This window comes from Malaclemys terrapin, chromosome 19 (genome assembly GCF_027887155.1).
Source record: "Malaclemys terrapin pileata isolate rMalTer1 chromosome 19, rMalTer1.hap1, whole genome shotgun sequence".
NCBI lineage: Eukaryota > Metazoa > Chordata > Testudines > Emydidae > Malaclemys > Malaclemys terrapin.
The window spans coordinates 13,277,282-13,296,443 of record NC_071523.1 but is presented as its reverse complement, the minus strand read 5'-3'; the positions used below and the strand labels follow the sequence as shown (position 1 = coordinate 13,296,443).

General features: G+C 40.9%; 1 protein-coding gene across 6 annotated transcripts in view; it reads right to left on the bottom strand.

Moving 5' to 3' along the window:
* Nucleotides 1-19,162, bottom strand: part of RERE (arginine-glutamic acid dipeptide repeats) — a 401,731-nt gene that overhangs the window by 233,560 nt on the left and 149,009 nt on the right. For all 6 annotated transcript variants that reach the window (XM_054009348.1, XM_054009347.1, XM_054009349.1 and 3 more), the window contains exon 3: nucleotides 3,692-3,762. In XM_054009348.1, coding sequence (XP_053865323.1) covers nucleotides 3,692-3,762 — 71 coding nt within the window. The remainder of the gene's footprint in view (nucleotides 1-3,691; nucleotides 3,763-19,162) is intronic.

Here is a 19,162-nt window from a genome sequence, read left to right as displayed (position 1 = left end):
CACTCCATAATGTTTTATGGAAATATGCTTATGAGTGTGAATATAGTGTAACTGAAATAGGCTTTATGCAAAAGGTCTCTTGTAAGTTATCATTACAAAGCTTATAATCTACTGAGTGTGTTCATCCTATTTGTATTAATGTATCATTCTTGTATCTAAAACGAGGAATATGAAGTAGAACTCTGAGGTCCTATTGTAATTATACAAAGTGTGGGCCATTAATGGCGGTTTGGAAGCTTGATGGCTCCCATTGACTAGGGCAATTGGTTGTAAATGATCTGTTTACTTGCAAACCTTCCTGGGTGTGTGCGGGGCCAGCCCTGGAAGAATGGAGGGGGGTCTCACAGGACATGTGAACATGTCACCTGATACTGGAATCCATCTTAAACCTGGTGCTTTTCCATTGGGGGGAGGGGACCCAGAGAGACAAAAGATTCCTGCCTGATGCAAAAGCTATAAAGGTGGTGGAACAGGACAAAGGGGGCTGCCAGTCATGAGAACACCCCTGGCTTCCACCTAAGATATCTGCTGGGACTAACGAGGACTATACTGGGGAAAGGATTGGGCCCAGACTAGGAAAGCGTCTAGTCTGTGAAAGAAACTTATTGGAACATCTCTGAGGGTGAGATTTAACCTGTAATCAGTTTCTTAATGTATTAGGCTTAGACTTGCATGTTTTTTGCTTTATTTTGCTTGGTGACTTACTTTGTTCTGTCTATTACCTGAAACCACTTAAATCCTACTTTTTATATTAATAAAATCACTTTGTTTATTAATTAGCCCAGAGTAAGTGATTAATACCTGGGAGAGCAAACAGCTGTGCATCTCTCTCTAACAGTGTTATAGAGGGTGGACAATTTATGAGTTTAGCCTGTATAAGCTTTATACAGAGTAAAACTGATTTATTTGGATCCCATTGGGAACTGAGTGCTAGAGATAGGTGACCTGCTGAGCAGTTTTTGCTTATAGCCTGCAGCTTTGGGGGCATGGACTAGACCCGGGTCTATGTTGCAGCAGGCTAGCGTGTCTGGCTCAACAAGGCAGGGATCTGGAGTCCCAAGCTGGCAGGGAAAACATGCTCAGAGGTAATTCCAGCACATCAGGTGACAGTCCCAAGGGAGTCTCTGTGACCGAACCTGTCAAACATGGTCAAGGGTCCTTTCGCCACCCCTCCCCCACCCATTCTGGATGTAAAAACATAACTAGGGAAAAGTTCTGTGCCTGGATTGCACTAAAATCACTCGAACCACCAAGGAAGTAAAAAAAAAAAAAAAAAAAAAAACTGTCAGCTGTGCATCCAAACCCACATTTAGTTTATGATAACCAAGAAGATAATGTACTTAATTAGTTGGTGACATTTCAAAGCTGTTTTTTTTTCCCCTGCTTCACTTGACAGGTTTTGCTAAGGGCAAAACAAAATTGTGTTTTCTTGTTGGAATCTGGCATAGCAGAGAGATCAAGTGTCCTTTCCACTGTACATACTACCCTTTCCTCAGCAAATAGATCAACCGTGACAAAAACACTGCAGATCCATTTTCTGTTAGCAAAACCAACATCAGTCTCTTTTTAAGCGTTCATTATGCCCCCGATTTTATTGACGAAACCATCAGGGGAATTAAAGAAGCTACAGTGTGAAGGGGATAGGCATACAGCAACTATATTCCTTCCATAAATAGGAATCAGCAGCATTCCTACCATTATAAATCCCTGCAAGTGTGAGCTGCATACAGAACCTCAAAACGAAAACAAATGTAAGAAACACCGTCTGAGGTTGTTGGTTTTTTTTTTTTTTTTTTTTATTAAAGGATCAAAATATATTGCACTTTGCTTCCCACATTGTTTTGCAGACAGCTTTAATGTGTTGTACTAGACCAATACTGACAACAGAAGCTTCAGCTTTTATTGCTGTTAATACCCTGAGCAATTACTGTAACTCAGCAGGAACTTCTATCCAGAATGGCAACTATCACATTGTAATTCAGCATTTCATGAGAGATGTCGCTGAAACATGAAGGCACCTGCTAATGTGCAAAAATTGTACAAATGGGGTTTAACGCATTCTTAGAACCTGGTAGATAAAAGCCAACACTTTTTTTTTTTTACACTTAAGTATTTTTCATGGTGTAACCGTATTGTACTTGTTAGAGATCACAGAAAAGCAGCAAATGTGGAAGTAATAACAAAAAGTTCAAGAAACAGGTAGCTGCTAGGCTTCAGAGAAGTCAGGGAAGAGTGTAAATAATTACCTGAAAGGATGGATATTGTAAATAATGGAGACGTCTGGAAAAACAGAAAACTAGCATTGACATGAATATTGAAGAAGAAAGCCTTCAGTGTAACAGGCGAAAGAAAAGAACGCGTTCTCCCGCACTGCAGCCCTGCAAAATTAACTGGGGATTGGAGGGAGCATCCAGAGAAAGGAAAGAGAACCTTTAGCAGCAACAGATGGTCGGTAATCTAAACTAGTAATATGTCACCCTGGGTCTGTCATTATTTATTGCTTTAACTTTTAAGTTATATAAACATTTGTGACACAAAAGCCGCTAAAATAAAGGAGATTCTCAGTTAAGGACCTCGTTCTATCTAACTCATCCTGATTACTTTTAGGTATAACAGGGGCCTGAGAAAAACAGATGCCACCTATGCTGTAACACCTGGAGAAGGAAGGTGGAGGTTTCCTACTGTATTGTATCACTATAATAAGCATGTGTAGCCCACTTAAAACTAGCAGAAGGATTTGGTTAAACTTATTTCATGTTACAAATCTATGGATTGGAGGGGAAGGGGGGAGAGAGAAATCACACTATCACACTTCTCTCAAGTTCTTACTGTGGTGACATGTGCCCTTGAATTAAAAATTCATTTAAGATAGAAGGTTTTGAAAGGAGATTTGAATGATTTTTTTTTAATCTAACAGTTTTCATGACAAGTGTCCTTCAGAGGAGATGGTGAGGGAGTCATTAAATCTCAACTCCAGTCCTGTATCCATGTAGTTCAACAGGCTACCAAATCACAACTCTTGCTAGCCCACAACTCCATCTTCAGCATTTATTTATAGAGAATTTATCATTACAGTATAGTATCTAGACCGGGGTAGGCAACCTATGGCATGCGTGCCAAAGGCGGCATGCGAGCTGATTTTCAGTTCAGTTCAGATTTTCACTCACACTGCCCGGGTCCTGGCCACTGGTCCTAGGGGCTCTACATTTTAATTTAATTTTATATGAAGCTTCTTAAATATTTTAAAAACCTTATTTACTTTATATACAACAACAGTTTATTTATATATTATAGACTTATAGAAAGAGCCCTTCTAAAAACGTTAAAATGAATTACTGGCACAAGAAACCTTAAAGTGAATAAATGATGACCTGGCACACCACTTCTGAAAGGTTGCCGACCCCTGATCTAGACAATGTTATAATCAGCTTTTTCAGCAAAACAGTAAACTACCGTACCACGTCCCCTTAGAGCACTCAAAGTACAATAAGTAGCTATGTAGATTATAAAACCTTGTGAAGAGTTCTCTGTCTCTCCCAATTAACCAACTAGCTCTCCCTGTACTGGGGCACTTCATTGTTTCAGTAGTGACAAAGTTACTAGAGATTAATAAAGGAGGAGGGTTAAAGGGAGTAAAAGATTGTGCAATATCACCACTATGTTAGGGAAAAACATGGAAAGCACTGCTTACCAATTTGAAGTCTTGAATGCTGCAGATGAAGTATGGGGTGTTCGGCCGGCGACTTTCAATATATACGCAATCTTTAAAAAAGAAATAATTTAAAATAATGGCAATTAACTTCTGTACCTCAGACAGTAAGAGTACAAAACAGGACACATTAAAAAAACAGTATAATCTAAGAGAACCACAATGTTTATTATATAAAATGTAAATATTCTATGGTCTAAAAATAGAAGCTAGAATTTTCATCCTAAACAAAGTAATAGTTTAATAAAATCAAAGTGAATTTTTATGCGACGTTTTGTTCAGAAAACAAATGAACTCAGACAAGACTTCAGAATTTAGCTAATACAATGATGAGGTCATAACCTATGAACCAGACTAAAACAAGAGAGGAAACTAATCAAAATCTCTTCTGTTTAACTCACTATTAAAAACTTAACAGTAACATTTTCTTTTCTAATTGTAAAGAAAACCAAGGCAACCAATCATAGCTGGAATGCAGTAAACTAAATTAGATTTTCCTCAGGGAAGAACTGAGCTTTCTCAAATTACATTTCACATGACAGAGGCTGAGTAATTATTTTTGTTTGTTTTTGACAACTGGACACTAAAAGGTTGCTGTAAAATGAGATCTGTTGTGTTACAAACACAATCCCAGCAATAATCACAACAAAAGCATTGGTTTAGAAAGAAAAAAAAAACACAACACTGAATGGAGAAAGAATTGCCTGGTTAATGATAATGACCTTAGAAATGGGAAAATCCACATACAGCTTTCTAGAAAGCAGAGATGTTGCTCACAAAGTCAAGCAAATATTTCACGGATAGTCTCAGTGCTCTTTTCATTTATATTCACACACAACTAATTATTCAGATTCCCCATGAATCTACACACTTCTTTCTTCTTTCTCCATGAATCTACGCACTTCTGCGAAAGGTGTGTGCCTTAGTAAAACCTCAGGTGCTCAAAATACAACTATCCTTTCTCCCATTGTCTTATTTCTTAATAACTGTAAAAGAAAAAAGATGAGGGGAAAACTATTGCAGTGTCTAGCTCTTCTGCTTAGATGGCTACACTTATGAATGCATCATCATCATAAATATTTTAAACTGACAGAGAATATAGTGCTTTACAAACACTATTCAGGCTATATTCAAACTTCACTCAGGTAGGAATCACTTCTTCCACCACTGAAAAGCAGTCACGTCAGAGATAAAACTCAGCAACTGCTTAATATCAGTATCTTAAAACAACTGAAATTGCAGTAAGACTCTAGATAGATAGAACATGATCATCAAAGTTGGAAATTGACCAAGACACCAGGCTCAAAGGCTCTAGTACTTCTGTGATAGATGCCATGGCTGTAATTGATGAGGACCTAGGTTTTACATCTCATTCAAAATGTGGTAGTGACGTAATGCCTCAAAAGTTCTACCTTCTTAAACACCAGTTCCTACATTAGTTGGTGGTCTACCATGCAATTGCTACTAATCTAACCCAATACTGCTAGACTGTAATATTATCACAGCAAAAGGCAGTGGAGTTCCACGAATACATGGTACGAACGAGATGAAAAAAGGCTGGGGAAGGAAGGGATAACTGATGCAGGGGGCTACAATGAGGCGGGGCTCTTACAAACGCAATTAGACCAAGTTACCTTAACCCTTACAATGCAGATAAATTGATTGTTTCACAGTAGCCCACTAGCCCCAGTGTTTTAGGAACTGTACAAACATAGAAGAGGAAGCCTGTCCTAAAGAGTTTACAGTTTACATAGACAAAAGTGTGAGGGGAAAAAAGTAAATATCTCCATTATACAGATAGGAAACTGCAGCCCCCAGAGATCAAGTAAATTGCCAAGGACACAGAGAATGTTTGTGCCAGGAATTAAATCTGTTAAGTACCAGTCCAGTGCCTTAACCACAAAACCATCCATCCAACTAGGCTTCCATAGGACTTGCGTTGTACGTACCAGGAACACCTAAATAAGGAGTAAGGAAAGTATCCTCCGGTGTGGCAGGGACATAACAAACAAGTTCAAATGGCTAACTTTTGGACCAGCTATTTAAACTGAAGTGTAAATCAATTTCCCCCTGTATATCCTGAACTTCCCAAAACTTGCTTTTTTCCAGATTGCTACTGCATATTTCCATGTACGATTTCCTTTTGTCCTAGGACAACCACCATTCCCCTAAAACTTAAATCCCATTTAAAAAAAAAAAAAGATCAATCCAAGAAGGGATTATTACCTGGAAGTTAATGTGGTTGTGTCTTGGATCCACCAACCCATTTGCAGAGTTTTTCCTCCCCGGGTACCCTCAATCAGGCAAGACCCATTCAGTCAACATCAAACATCAAATCCCCCCTGTTAACCAGTGATGGCAGACCAGTGCCCGCTTGCCACAGCATATTGGAAAATAATCTCACCCTATTCCTCTTGAACACTCAAGCATACCCAGCAAAATATTGAAATTGCACGTTCAGTTAAAGAGAACTTAAAGCAGAAATTAGGCTCCTCAGTTCTATTAATCCATGAATCCATAGGACAGCATTTTTCTCTAGAATGGACGATGTTCCTGTCTGAAAGAGCGTAGACTTCAAGTTTAGGTCTAAGCACAGAAGTATTTAACTCAGAGGGTTACCTTGCCTTTTGCACTGCAAGAAACTCCCTAACTGACAAATGCTGCTCATTGTGACACACATTCCTAAAGGATTTGTAAGGTATCAAATAGCTAAAAGCAATCACTGCAACTGTTTGAAGCCTGCCAACAATAAACTCCAGCCAGAATGAGAGCTCAAGTATCAGGTGCACTTGGCACAGCTTTATCGAATGAAGTGGTGTTCAAGCCCCCCAAAAAAACCCTTGAAGCCACGAGGGAATGGATGGAGCATTTTCTACCCCTACATCCAGGAGCGGCACCAGGGTTTTTGGTGTCCTAGACGGGGGTCCTTCCGCACTCCCGGTCGTCGCCGGCAATTCTGCGGCAGAGGGGTCCTTCTGCGCTCCCGGTCTTCAGGGCACTTCGGCGGCGGGTCCTGGAGCGAGTGAAGGACCCGCGGCAGAATTGCCGCCGAAGACCTGAAGCGCGGAAGGACCCCGCCGCCGAAGGCGGCAAAATGCCGCTCTCCCCCTCCCCCCCCCCCAATCCTGGCGGTCGCCTAAATGTAAGTGCCGGCCCTGCCTACACCCCACTCCACCCCCTTTTTTTTTTTTAAAGCACTCTCTTTGCTAGCTGCCATGTGTGCATCAAAAGTTACATTCACCGAAGAAAAATGGAACATAAATTTGCAGAAGAGAGAAAGGATGAGCTGTACAGCAATGGTGCAAAGAAAATTTCAGTTCTGGTTGGCTAAATCCTGCCTGAATGATAGTCCCCAATACAGGAATAATCTAACATCTTGGCTGGTGGATCCCCACAAACAGCATAGCAGCCTTCCTTTTTTACTTACATGGTAATGCCTTGTTATTGAACAAAAAGTCACTTCCTGCTGAGTGTTTATAAAGAAACCATGGTAACTTGACATCCAATGCCTGTAAATCCATATGCCAAATTCCTACACGCAACACTATGCTTTGTAAAACAGTCTACTTTATCACGCCAGTCGCTATCCATCAGGACTTGTGCTGTTAATCATTTTGTGGCAGCATTTGATAAAGTCAAATGAGCTTGGCACAACTTTTTCTTTAAAAAAAAAAAAGCTATGAAACCTATTGCTTATTTTATAGAAAGACATAAAATACAGAGGGAATAGAATCTGGAGCAGTCTGAATTCATAATTTTATCGGCATCAGTCAAGCTTGTCTCCAATTGACAACAGAAATTGAAAGAATGCCCTGTTCTGACCCAGCTTCTTAATTCATTTATAAGATAAAGTGAGAAGAAAATTATAGCAGAGCTTTGTCTCGACATCCCCATTATAAACTCCTAACTTCAGGGGCTTATGACTCCGATGTTCTGGACTGGGAATTTAGCATGCAAGACTCAGGCCAAGCAGCTAATTTCTTCCTATCTTTTTATTTTTCAAGTTATCTAAAATGAGCTCCGGCTGTTTAAGTTACACAAATGTGAATAAAATTTGAGAGGTGTTTTGCTCTTGTAGCATAAAATGTTATCATTCACTGAAGAGGCATCTGCAAACACTATTGTGATTTGAACCAGTGTTTTCTCAAATTATAGTCCATAGGGCATTCCCATGTGTCTACAGAGAGGCTTGTATCTTAGTGGTGGAGCATCTGTTCATCTTCTAGCAGTAATACTTGTGGCTCTGACAACCCAGTCTAGGTCCTAGCATCTTGAGGGGGGTTTCTAAATGTTTCAGTGTCAAAAAAAAAACAACAAAAAAACAAGAACTTGTTCCAACTGAGTTTTTTTTCCCCTTGATGAATGTTCATCTGGTGTAAATTTAACTAATGATCATATTTATAAATGACAACATCACAAGGATAGCATAACACACAGGCGGATAGAACCTCACTACAAAGTGACCTGAATACGTGATTGGGGGCTGCAAGCACCCAGGAGAGATTCAGTCTTAATAAATGTCAACACCTATGCACAGTGAGAGAAATAATTCCAATACTAAAAAAGGAGGACACAAACAACCAAGCCCAGTGCATTAAATTACTTTTGCCTACTTTATACTGCCCTAATATTACAGAGCAGATGGAGGGTGGATCATCATTGGGAGAACAAGCGATACACAGTCTCTCTCTCTCTCCCCCTTCGTCCCTCTCAGAGTCCACAACATGATGTTAGTGACCCATGGATTTAAATCAGTATGATTTAATAGACAAATACTTTATGTTGCTGGGGATGAGGCTGGGGGGGAATTAGCCAATATATTAATGTTGAAAAATCTGCCACTGCTTATTCGTAGTAATCTTTTTTAACAAAACAAATTAACAGAGACTTTCAGCATGACAGACAATGTGCAGCAGGCAGATTCACACAAGGGATTAGTCTGTTGGGTTAAGAATCCACATTTTAAAAGAAAAGTCTAATTCATTTTTATATTATGAAACTGAATCTCTCACGGGTGCCAAGTGGAGGAGTTTCCATCCATCCATCAGTATACATTTTCAATGTTACCAATACCAAAATGCATATTTACTAGACAGCCAACAGCAGCTGCTGCAGCAGTACAAATACATATATTTTTTTGAAAAGCTTAATATATGTATGTATGTAATGGACTATAAACAGTGTGAGTGCCCTAATAATCTAGGTCATAAATAAAAACTCACACACTTAAGAGTCTTCCTTCAAAAGATCTCAAAGCTCATCACAAATATGAAATGACTAAAACTGGGATACCACCATGTTACATGTCATGCACCACATTTCTTTTCTTTCCATCACTAGGAGAATAAAATCCACAGACAAAAAAATAAGTTCATTCTAAGTCTACAATGGAATCTATCCTTACGCTAACCAGGACTAATTATTGTAACCATTTTTCAGTGATTTCAGATCCTTGTAAAGCTTTAGCACAAGCCATGCTATGACTGGAGAGAGTCTGCTTTCATTTTGAATTGGCTGGCTTCATCATTTCTCACCACTTCAATACTAGCACCGTTTTGTGTCTGAGTGCCTACTGCCGCTTCTTACCATCTGCAAACACCACCATTAGTCAGAAAAGGAAAGAAAGCCAAAAGAGGAGATAGAACTAAACAGCATACAATAAAGAGGAGGCTCTTCACACAGCAAATTTACTTCCTTCTGAATCTCTTTACAGATCAGCAGGTTTATGTAAATTGAGCAAATCTATTCTCTGCCTAGTAAATCACTGACAGAAGCCTGAGGCCATTTGTCATCATGAACCGATGAACCCATATGCACTCTTCCTGACAGCCAGCTCACATCTCTTGCCGGTTGCATCAGCAGCTACCAACCGACCAAGCAATTCAAGTTAGCCATCGTGTGAAAGGTTGAGCCATCGCATTTCAGCCATTTGCTTGTTTCTATTAGATTTCCCCCCCTCCTCTTCAAGAAACCATAACACAAAGCCCGCTTCATTATAACGGTAAGACAAACTGTTTTCCTAAGAAGGAAATGAAATACATCTTGCTATTAAGTGTTTGAAGTTCTTCCCACCTCTGGTCATTGTGTGAGGCACAATCCAGACCACTTAATTTCCAAGAGAATCCTGCCTGATGCCCAGACTGCTATTCGTCTCACTACATGGACATATGTATATAGAATCATAGGACTGGCAGTGACCTAGAGATGTCATCTAGCCCAGTCCCCTGCACTCATGGCAGGACTAAGTATTATCTAGATCACCCTTGACAGGTGTTTGTCTAACCTGCTCTTAAAAATCTCCAATGATGGAGATTCTACAACCTCCCTGGGCAATTTATTCCAGTGCTTAACCACCCTGACAGTTAGGAAGTTTTTCCTAATGTTCAACCTAGACCTCCTTTGCTTCAACATAAGCCCACCGCTTCTTGTCCTATCCTCAGAGGTTAAGAAAAACAATTATGCTCCCTCCTCCTCGTAACAACCTTTTATGTACTTGAAAACTGTTATGTCCCCTCTCAGTCTTCTCTTCAGACTAAACCAGCCGTCTCAAACTCAAATGTCCACGAGGGACGCATGAAGACTAGTGCATTGGCCCGAGGGCCACATCACTGACACCCATCCCTTGCTGCCCCCGGCCCCGCCCCCGCTCCAACCCTTCCATGGAGTAAGATAGTGCAACAAATGCCATGAATGCCACTGACTTGACTCCATGTCTGTTGCCTTCTTCACATCATTCTCTGACTACTGCGAGCTTTTTCTTCAAGTGTTAGCTATCTACAGTCCAGCCATACAGAACAGAATGCTTCTGTCCACCTCATACACGGAGAAGGATCATGGGAAGCATGCAATAATGGTGCCAAGTTGCAACTACTCCATGGACTTCCTGTTGTTTTCATGGACCAGTTCAAAATTCCTATTCTTGCATTCTAAAGACTTCCATGTCTGTTTTCATAGCCCCCTCCATTTTTATCCCTCCACTTTCCGCCTGTTCATCTGCTCCTGACTTCCTCTGTCTCACAACACAACCAACACCATTGGTACAAGTGTCTTCTCTGCTGACATCTGCAACCCCGTTAAAGGGAAAGTTTGAGAAACTGTTGCAGCCCAGGATTGTTTATTTGAAAAAGGCTTGCCTTCCCCCTTCGTGGAGGCATTTACACTCGGTCAGTAAAGGGCTAAAGAAGCTGTCCACTGATTTACCTTTAGTCAGCAATGGGACATCTGTCCTCTAGGCTGTGGGCATTGATCCCACAGTTCCAGCACCATGGCTGTGAATCTGATCAATCTTCTCAGCAAAGTGTAAGGAGGGAGCCTTACAGCAGGAGGCATTCTCCTCAGACATGTGGTAAAGATAGGTAGTTTGATCTAGACTATTACGCACCACAGGTCTGCTGGTGGTGATTTGGTAGATTCTATAGCGGGGGGGCGGGGGGGGAGGAGGGAAGACTTAATAGCCTACATCACTGCAATAGCAGAGGATTAAAATTCCTATGGTGTGGCCCATGGGATTCACTGCCTGTCTATTGCCACCAGCCTTCTTTCTTTCATGTGAACCATTATAAATTAAATTCCTATCTGTTAAATCTCCCCCACCAACCCTTTGGAGCCAGAAAGCATTGGCATGACGCATGGCATGGATTCATTACACCTTTGAGCTTGTGGTGATCATCCCAGGTGTCCCCATTCCAAAGGATAGTGCTTACGTGCTAAAAGACCCTTTAAAAAAAAAATCAGAGCTAGAACACCTAGGCTTCAGAAGCACTTTGTAAAAGGAAGACTATAAACCTCAGCACATGAAGCTTTTCTGCCTTTAATAATGTACTGCACATAGTAAACACCATCACAGTTAGGAGCCTTGCAGGTTTTAGTTAATGTATGAGTCAACACTTGCATCATCCAAGCATAAAAGCCTGAGGCTCTCCTCACTGCACTTTTCTTCCACAGAAAATATATTCCTTGAAAGCCACCGACATGGAACGTGTACAGCCTCCTGCTTTCACTTGAACGGTCGCAACCTTAGCTTTCGAAGTCTAGCTGAAAGCAATTTGAGCTCCAACATAAATACATTTCCCAGCACCAACATCCCAGTTTCTGCCTACTGTCCAGAGCCCCTCTCATTTTCTCTTCCATCAGATATAGCACTGAAAGTCTAATGTTCTCAAAAGAATAAGTCAGATCTTTAACATTCACCCTTCTTAGCAACTTCAGCATAAGAGAAAAATGGGGATAATGGCCAACCAGTTGATGTGCTGAGACCACTGCTTATTATACTGATCACAATCATCTCACTGTAACCTTGTGCTTCCCACCTGTCACATACCCCTGTTGTCCCTCATCTCAAACTTTCCGGCAGGGGCCACCTTTTTGTGTGTGTGTGTGTGTGTGTGTGTGTGTGTGTGTGTGTGTGTGTGTGTGTGTGTGTGTGTGTGTGTGTGTGTGTGTGAAGTGCTCAGCAAAAAGGGGGCATCTAAGCAATACTGCAATACAAATATAGTGCTGGTCAGAGGAATCCTAGAAGGGTACAGTCTCCTGAGAAGTCCTGGAAATCAAAGCAATAGTCTCATTAGAAGGATCTGGTTTACTTCACTGTTTTAAATGTAATGCAAGTTGAAGGGTTGGGGGGAGGGTTAAATAGGGACCAAATTTACAATATAAACTCTTTGAGACAAGGATATAATCTTCACACTCTCTGAAAGCACCTACTGCTTACTTAGCACAATAAATAAATAGAATAGCCATGAGGATGATGACACAAATATCTGCAATAGCCAAGCTCCCAATCAAACCACAGTACATTAAGAACATCACACTCTTTGTAACTGCTTTATTGTGTAGCAAGGAGGATAAACATTATACCCAAATACACATCCACAGAGACTAGGATTACAATACAGCATACCTTTCAATTGGTTTGAAAATTATCCTCTCCATGTTCATTGAATCCTGACCTCTGTGAATAAGGCCAGCTCATCAGACCCCTTAAAATACGGGTCAATAATGGCAACACCCACAGGCCTTTAACTAGAGCCATACGAACAGTGTGCTGCTTTAATAACCCAAGTTTTAGAAACAAATACAAAGAGGAATGCACTGGGAACATTCTATGCATGGTTTTCAAGAGAAAAATATCAGCGGTGACAGGTAGGGAGGTATAAAGTTACCTCTTTCCCCCATACGGCTGACAACAAACAAATTGCTAGTCTGATCTTTTAGTGTCACTTCCTGCCGAGCGGATTTCAAGCAACACTGCTGGCTCTTTGTCAGAAAACAATGTGCTGGAGCCCTGGTTCAGCAATAAATGGTTCAACCAATTTGCAGTGCTCACTTGAAATACACAGGAGTATTCATGATGCCTGGGCTGCAGTTCTTATTTGGCAAATGATTTTATTATAAGCCAGTATCATAGTGAATCCATTTTCTTTAAGGGGTTTCTGCTGCTGTTTAATGGACTGTCAGTATAATTTAGATTTCATCTATTTAAACTCATTCAAGCCTGGCCCCTGATTGTACAGTAAATGGAACATATTTCTATTCAACAAAATTAATGACAGTTAATTGTAGTCTGCAGTTCCCAATTTTATAAAAGCAACTGTTCTGCAGTTCAAGCATCAAGCTACATGATTTCCCACACCAATTATTTTTTCTGCACTTTCTGTGCATGGCCACAGTGTTTTAGAAGGCTCCCCTTGCAACACGAACATACAGATTGATTTGGTATTTGGTTCTGATACCCCTTTGATTTTCCTACAGAATGCAATCAGGGGCCAGAAAATACAAAGACACAAGCAAAGTTAAGGCTGCTGAGTCACTAATTCACACCAGAATGGTTTGTTGATGGATTTTTGGGTGTCTCCTCCATCCTACAAATGTACAAGACAGGGGAAATGTCTAAACTGTCCCAACATCAGATTAGAAATATCCTATTCTGATTGGCTGTTCCAGAAAGTCTAAAAGGTGGGTTGACTCAACACCTCCTCCTTACGAGGTAGTTTAAGTTACTGTATTTGTGTCACTAAAAGGTCAGTCCTTTTTGCCCTGCATCGATATCAGCGAGTCCATGGAACATTTTAGGGAAGATAGCAGGCATTTGCTCCAACGTCGTTGGCAAAGACTCCTATCGGCTGCTGTGAAATGTGCTTTTTCCAAACATCTATTTAGCTGCCATTCTCCCCCACCAGAAGTAGCCACATTTCAATTGCTCTTTACGGAGTTTATAAAATGCTTTGGGATCCTTTAGGATGAAAAGTGCTACAATAATGTAATTTATATTTACATAACTGCCTGAATTAGAGAGTGGTCTGGCAGAGCCCTTAGCTTTCTTCAAATCTAACATTCCCAAACATGAAAATATGAACAGGTTTTCATGGACAAACGTTGGATGTTTGGGACTTATGCAAAAGATATGTATTTATAGTAGTAGTCTTTTGTATTTCCCGTAGGAGAAACTAGAGAGGGACACTGAGTTTCACTGACCAGAGATTCCAAAATGCCTTGTAAAAAGTCATTGATATACAATTGGTAAATAAAATGCTCAAAGATTTTTTAAATGCATATTGATTCTCAACAGGTTAGAAACACGCCTTTCATGCCTCTCTAGTCTGTTATATAAGTGTTCATATAAATGCCAGGAAACAAAGTATCAGGACACTTGGGTTCTACTCCACAGTACCACCAACTCCAGGAGTCACTTAGCTTCTCCTCCTCAGCTTACCTTTCTATTAAAAAGAAAAACTACCCTGGGATTGTAAGAGATTGGTTTGCAATGCCCTTTGAGATCCGCAGGAAAAAATGTACATGAGTACTGCATCTATTCTAAATCTCCCCAGTCTATCACCTGATAGATGGAGATACCTGATTAGGCAAACGGATAAGGAGTGTGCCATTTTCCAAATTGTTGGAGCACCCCTGAGCAGAAACAGGTGTTCAGGAGTGAACAAGTGAATGAATGCATCACTTCAGTGATTTCAAATCTCTGATTGGGTAGATTTCCACTTTATTCTGTGTTTAAAATAGCAGCATTCTCTGTCCCTTCTAAGCTTGCTGTGCTGCAAAGAACATTTATGTCAAGTAAATTGTCAGTTACTCTCCCTTTTGTCTGGCAATTTGGTACCCATGCACCTGCCAGTTTTACAATCAAACGTAGCAGCTTTGAATAAGGTATTTGGATCTAAAATGCTTAAGTAGTACTTGTTTTCTAAAATGAAATGGGAGATTTTGCCATTGTTTAAACTGTAAGTGGCTTTGAAATGCCTTCTATGCAGAACAAATTAGTGCAGCTGCTGTAATGCTGATCTTATAGCAGATTATTCTGCTTCAACGGGATGCTTTTGCTTTTTTTATTTATTCTTTTAAAAGAAAGTCTTACTATTGTATACACCTGTTTGGACAAAATTAATGAAAAACTAGGATTACACAACATTTGGCATCTATACTTGACTTGGACCAGAAAGTTAAAGAATGTCTAGTGAACTATGCTGAGGCTTCTGGACTTCCTCAAGCTGAATCTGTGCTTTGCACCCACCCTGCATGAACTCTTGATATTGCTTAATGTCACATGCCGGAGATGGAGAAATCGACTAACTGCCTCATCCAGTGACAATGACAGGATTGCCCCTAGAACAGTCGGAACCAGTGGATCCAGTTCACATTCCCTTTCTGAATACTCCAGTTGTGAATGTCTGGACGATGTCAAATAAGACTCCTGTACCAAACCTGGGTGTCTAGGGTAGGGCTCTCAGTTCCCAAACACTGCCAGTAGGATGGTACAACTGGCAGAGGACTCCCCCCCTCTCCAGCGCATAGGGTACCCACTTCTCTCTTGGACAATCATATCTGGTTGTGGGACAGAACCTGGATCTTCTGCGGCTCCTATTTTATGCCACCTCTTGCCAGATGCCACAGAGACTCCTGCAGGGCCTCAGACTCATCCAAAGAAAAACCCGGATCCCTTATCTTTGGCAGAACCAACGGTTGCCCCTCAACGCTGGCAGGTGGGATGGGAAAACGCCTCTGCATTGTCAGGATAGTCTCTTCCTATGGTGTAACACCATCCCAGAATAGAAACAGTCCCGATAGGAAAGGTGAATGCGGATAAAGAACAGCAAAAATGTCCTCTGGGGAGATGTGGACTCTTCTCGCACACCCAGGCGGAGCAGCCAGGACCAGAGCTTGGTCCCAGAGGCAGCCGGCATCTTCTGGGGCTGTCTCACTACCAGTGCCACATCAGCTCTAGAAATAGATGGGAGCACCAGAAGCTGTTCATCACAAGCCTTCACCATTGGAGCCCATATTGGAACTGTCAGATCCATACCCTTGAGCGCCTCTCTTCTCATGTTGAGAAGATTGACAGGGGTCTAAGTCCTTAGCACCTGAGTATGCCAGCTCTCCTGACTTTGATGAGGTCAGGGAGGGATCCTCTCTCTTAGGGCCAGTTTTAGACAAAGATGACTTGTCCTTATGTCTTTTAGAGCGTCCCTTGTTCTCATGTGAAGCCTTCTTCTTAGGCTTAACAGTCTTAGCCTCCATTCCTGAGCTTGTGCTCAGAGCAGTGTGGCCTGCTTGGTGAGACTGATGTACCATGGGGGGAGGTCCCCAGCCTAAATTTGATTGGGGCTTCATTGCCTTCTCCGTGAGATGTTTTGAGTCTCAGTTCCTGAGTCTCGTGAGTTCTAGGGGCAAAAGAGCAATGGATGCTGACTTGGTAGAAATCTGAGCCTCACCCAGGCAGCATTGATGTTCACCACTTACTGAAAAGGAGCGAGGGCAGGAAACAATTTTTGAACCCCGGATCCTGGGCATAATCTCAGACTTCTTGGGGAGAAAGTTCCCAGGTGGGGAAAAAAACAAAGGCCAAAACTGATGATGATTCACCGGTCTTACGGTTCTGTTAGTGATAACATCAGTTTTCCTCGTGCATACATGGCCTTTTTATCTAATTATACTGTTTTATCTAATTATACTGTGCTAAAATATACTATAAAGACTATTAAAATTACTAAAAACTGCTGCAGTAAAAAAGGAGCCAAGGACCCCAAAGATTCCAACTCAGACCATCCGGCAGCACAAACGAACCAGAGCGGCACTGGCCCACGCTACTTTTTATGCCCTCAGTTCAGAGCACAAGAGAGCTACAGCGTGTATATAGGCCAATGGACACTGCTTGTGAAAAATTCCAAACTCAGATGCATGGTGCACACATGTATCCCAAGTATGGAATGCACATAGGGACCATCACTCAAAGAAGAATACAATGTTCTACACCTGAGTGATCAAAACTGGAAAGACTTCAAGTTTGGCAAGATCAGCACTCCTGTTACAACACAATACCAGAAGCAAAGCTTTTGGTGAAGCCATCCATAACGTCTTGGACTTTTGAATGAGGGAGGAAGACTAGGCAGAGCCATGCCTGTTTATCTCGATAGAGTGGGAATATTTCCCTCTGTAGCAGGTTTTCTGCACTTGTACTCTTAGACCTCTCCTCATTTTGACAAACCTGTTGCCTCTGGTTATCCCTGGCTCAATACAACCTTTTTAGGATGAAGGGAAGACCAACAACACAAGTGTCTTTTGCCTGGTATGACCACGTTACAGGGGGAAAATATTCTAAAATAAATATAAAATAAAATAATACTGTTAAATTATTTATACCTTTCCAGTGTTGCCAGCTCAGCAGACACAGTTAAAATGGAATTTTTTAAATATAGTTTCCTTTTCAATGTTTAAGCTGTATTTACTGCTTGCATTTCACATTCCATCTGAATGATTAAAACAGAATAACAGTTTCACTTAATTATAGTCAGTTTAATGCATTAGTTTTGATGCACTTATACAAACGTGTTTGGTTTGCAAAACTGCAGATGAATTTTTACAATCAACACACAACACTGATTGCCTTTTTTCTTTAATATACTAATAAAAGTATTGAAAAACTACTGTTTTACAAAACCTACATTGAGAAGTTAAACTGCAAGTTAGTATGGTGTTCCATTAATTCACAGGTGACAGAGAAGAAATTAATCTCTCCCCATGAAGTTTCAGAATGATGTGCTAACCAAAACTGGTGCAACTTTCTATTAAGGCTAAATAGTAAACTTCAATAAAGTCTCAAAAAGACCATGAAATACTACAATGAGAAAAACAATCTGCCTGAAAAATGCCAGACTCAAGGAATTCCTCACCTTTACAATTCTTCAAACTCACTCCTAGTAGTGTTTTTAACTCAGATTTCCATTTACCTAGTTTTATAAAGATGTGATGTATTCCACATTAATGAGTGTTATTCTGCGTAGGAGCTGCAATCTTCCTATGTTCATCTGCTGCAAAAGTAATTCCCTAATGCAATTTTCAAAACCCCTGGTATCTGTGCACCATGAGTACCTATGGTAATTAAACCACCACTTTTCAATTATAGCTGCTGCTGCCATGTAGCAAAAACCTAACAATAAGGTCTGTGTGTGAAATTTCACTCTAGAACCTGCAAAATACTTTAGTTTTACAAGGTATCTTATATTATTTTTAGAGTGCAAGCTATTTGGTATAGGGAGCATGTGTTACTTGGTCATTGTATAATGTCATGCAAATTTACAAAGCTTCCAGCGTACTGATGATTTTTAATCACATTTCACTCTAACAGTCAATGATAGTACATCTTTTTGATTTGCTGTGATAGGACATGCAGGGCTGAAGATACCAAAGAGGACTAATGCCCACAGAGAATGATCACCTTGTCTAAAATTCTGCACTTGCACATGACTCATTTGCTATGAGAATCCATTAAGCGCTATCTTCATTTTACACATTAACATAAACGGACAATGTGAAAAATGACATATTGGATTAACATTAAAGCCCTTCCTACAAACTCCCAACCTCTCTGCCTTGCCTTCCCTTCCCCTCCCCCACCCCCATCCCCATGTTATCATTTTTCAGGATCTGTGCAGATAACCAAACAAAAGCAAGAAGAAACCATTTGCAGCATCAACCTCTATTGATCAGCCTTAAGTGAGATTCCATCTGTCAAGTATTAACAGCTGGCCCCTACAAAAAAACAAGACAGAACAATGCCTGCCACATTTAGAGAGGACATGAAATAACTATCTTTACCTTTTCAGGTTCAGTTTATGTATTTTATTTCTGCTAATAGGCCATACAGAAACATTACTTCAATGCTCTTCCTTGCAAAAGGACTACAGAAATATAATTAGAGAGCTTTAACCAGCTGTTTGTTGTATTCTGTCTTCAATTTAAACATCAGGTTAGGGCAAGGGTCCCCAACGCGGTGCCCGCGGGCGCCATGGCGCCCACCGGGGCATCTAAGTGCGCCCGCGTACTGGCCAGCGGACGAGCATCCACCGAAATGCCGCCGACGAGCAGCATCATCCAAAGGCTGCGACACCTCTGGATGACGCTGCGCGGCGGCGGCATTTCTGTGTCAACACCTACTGACATTGCTGC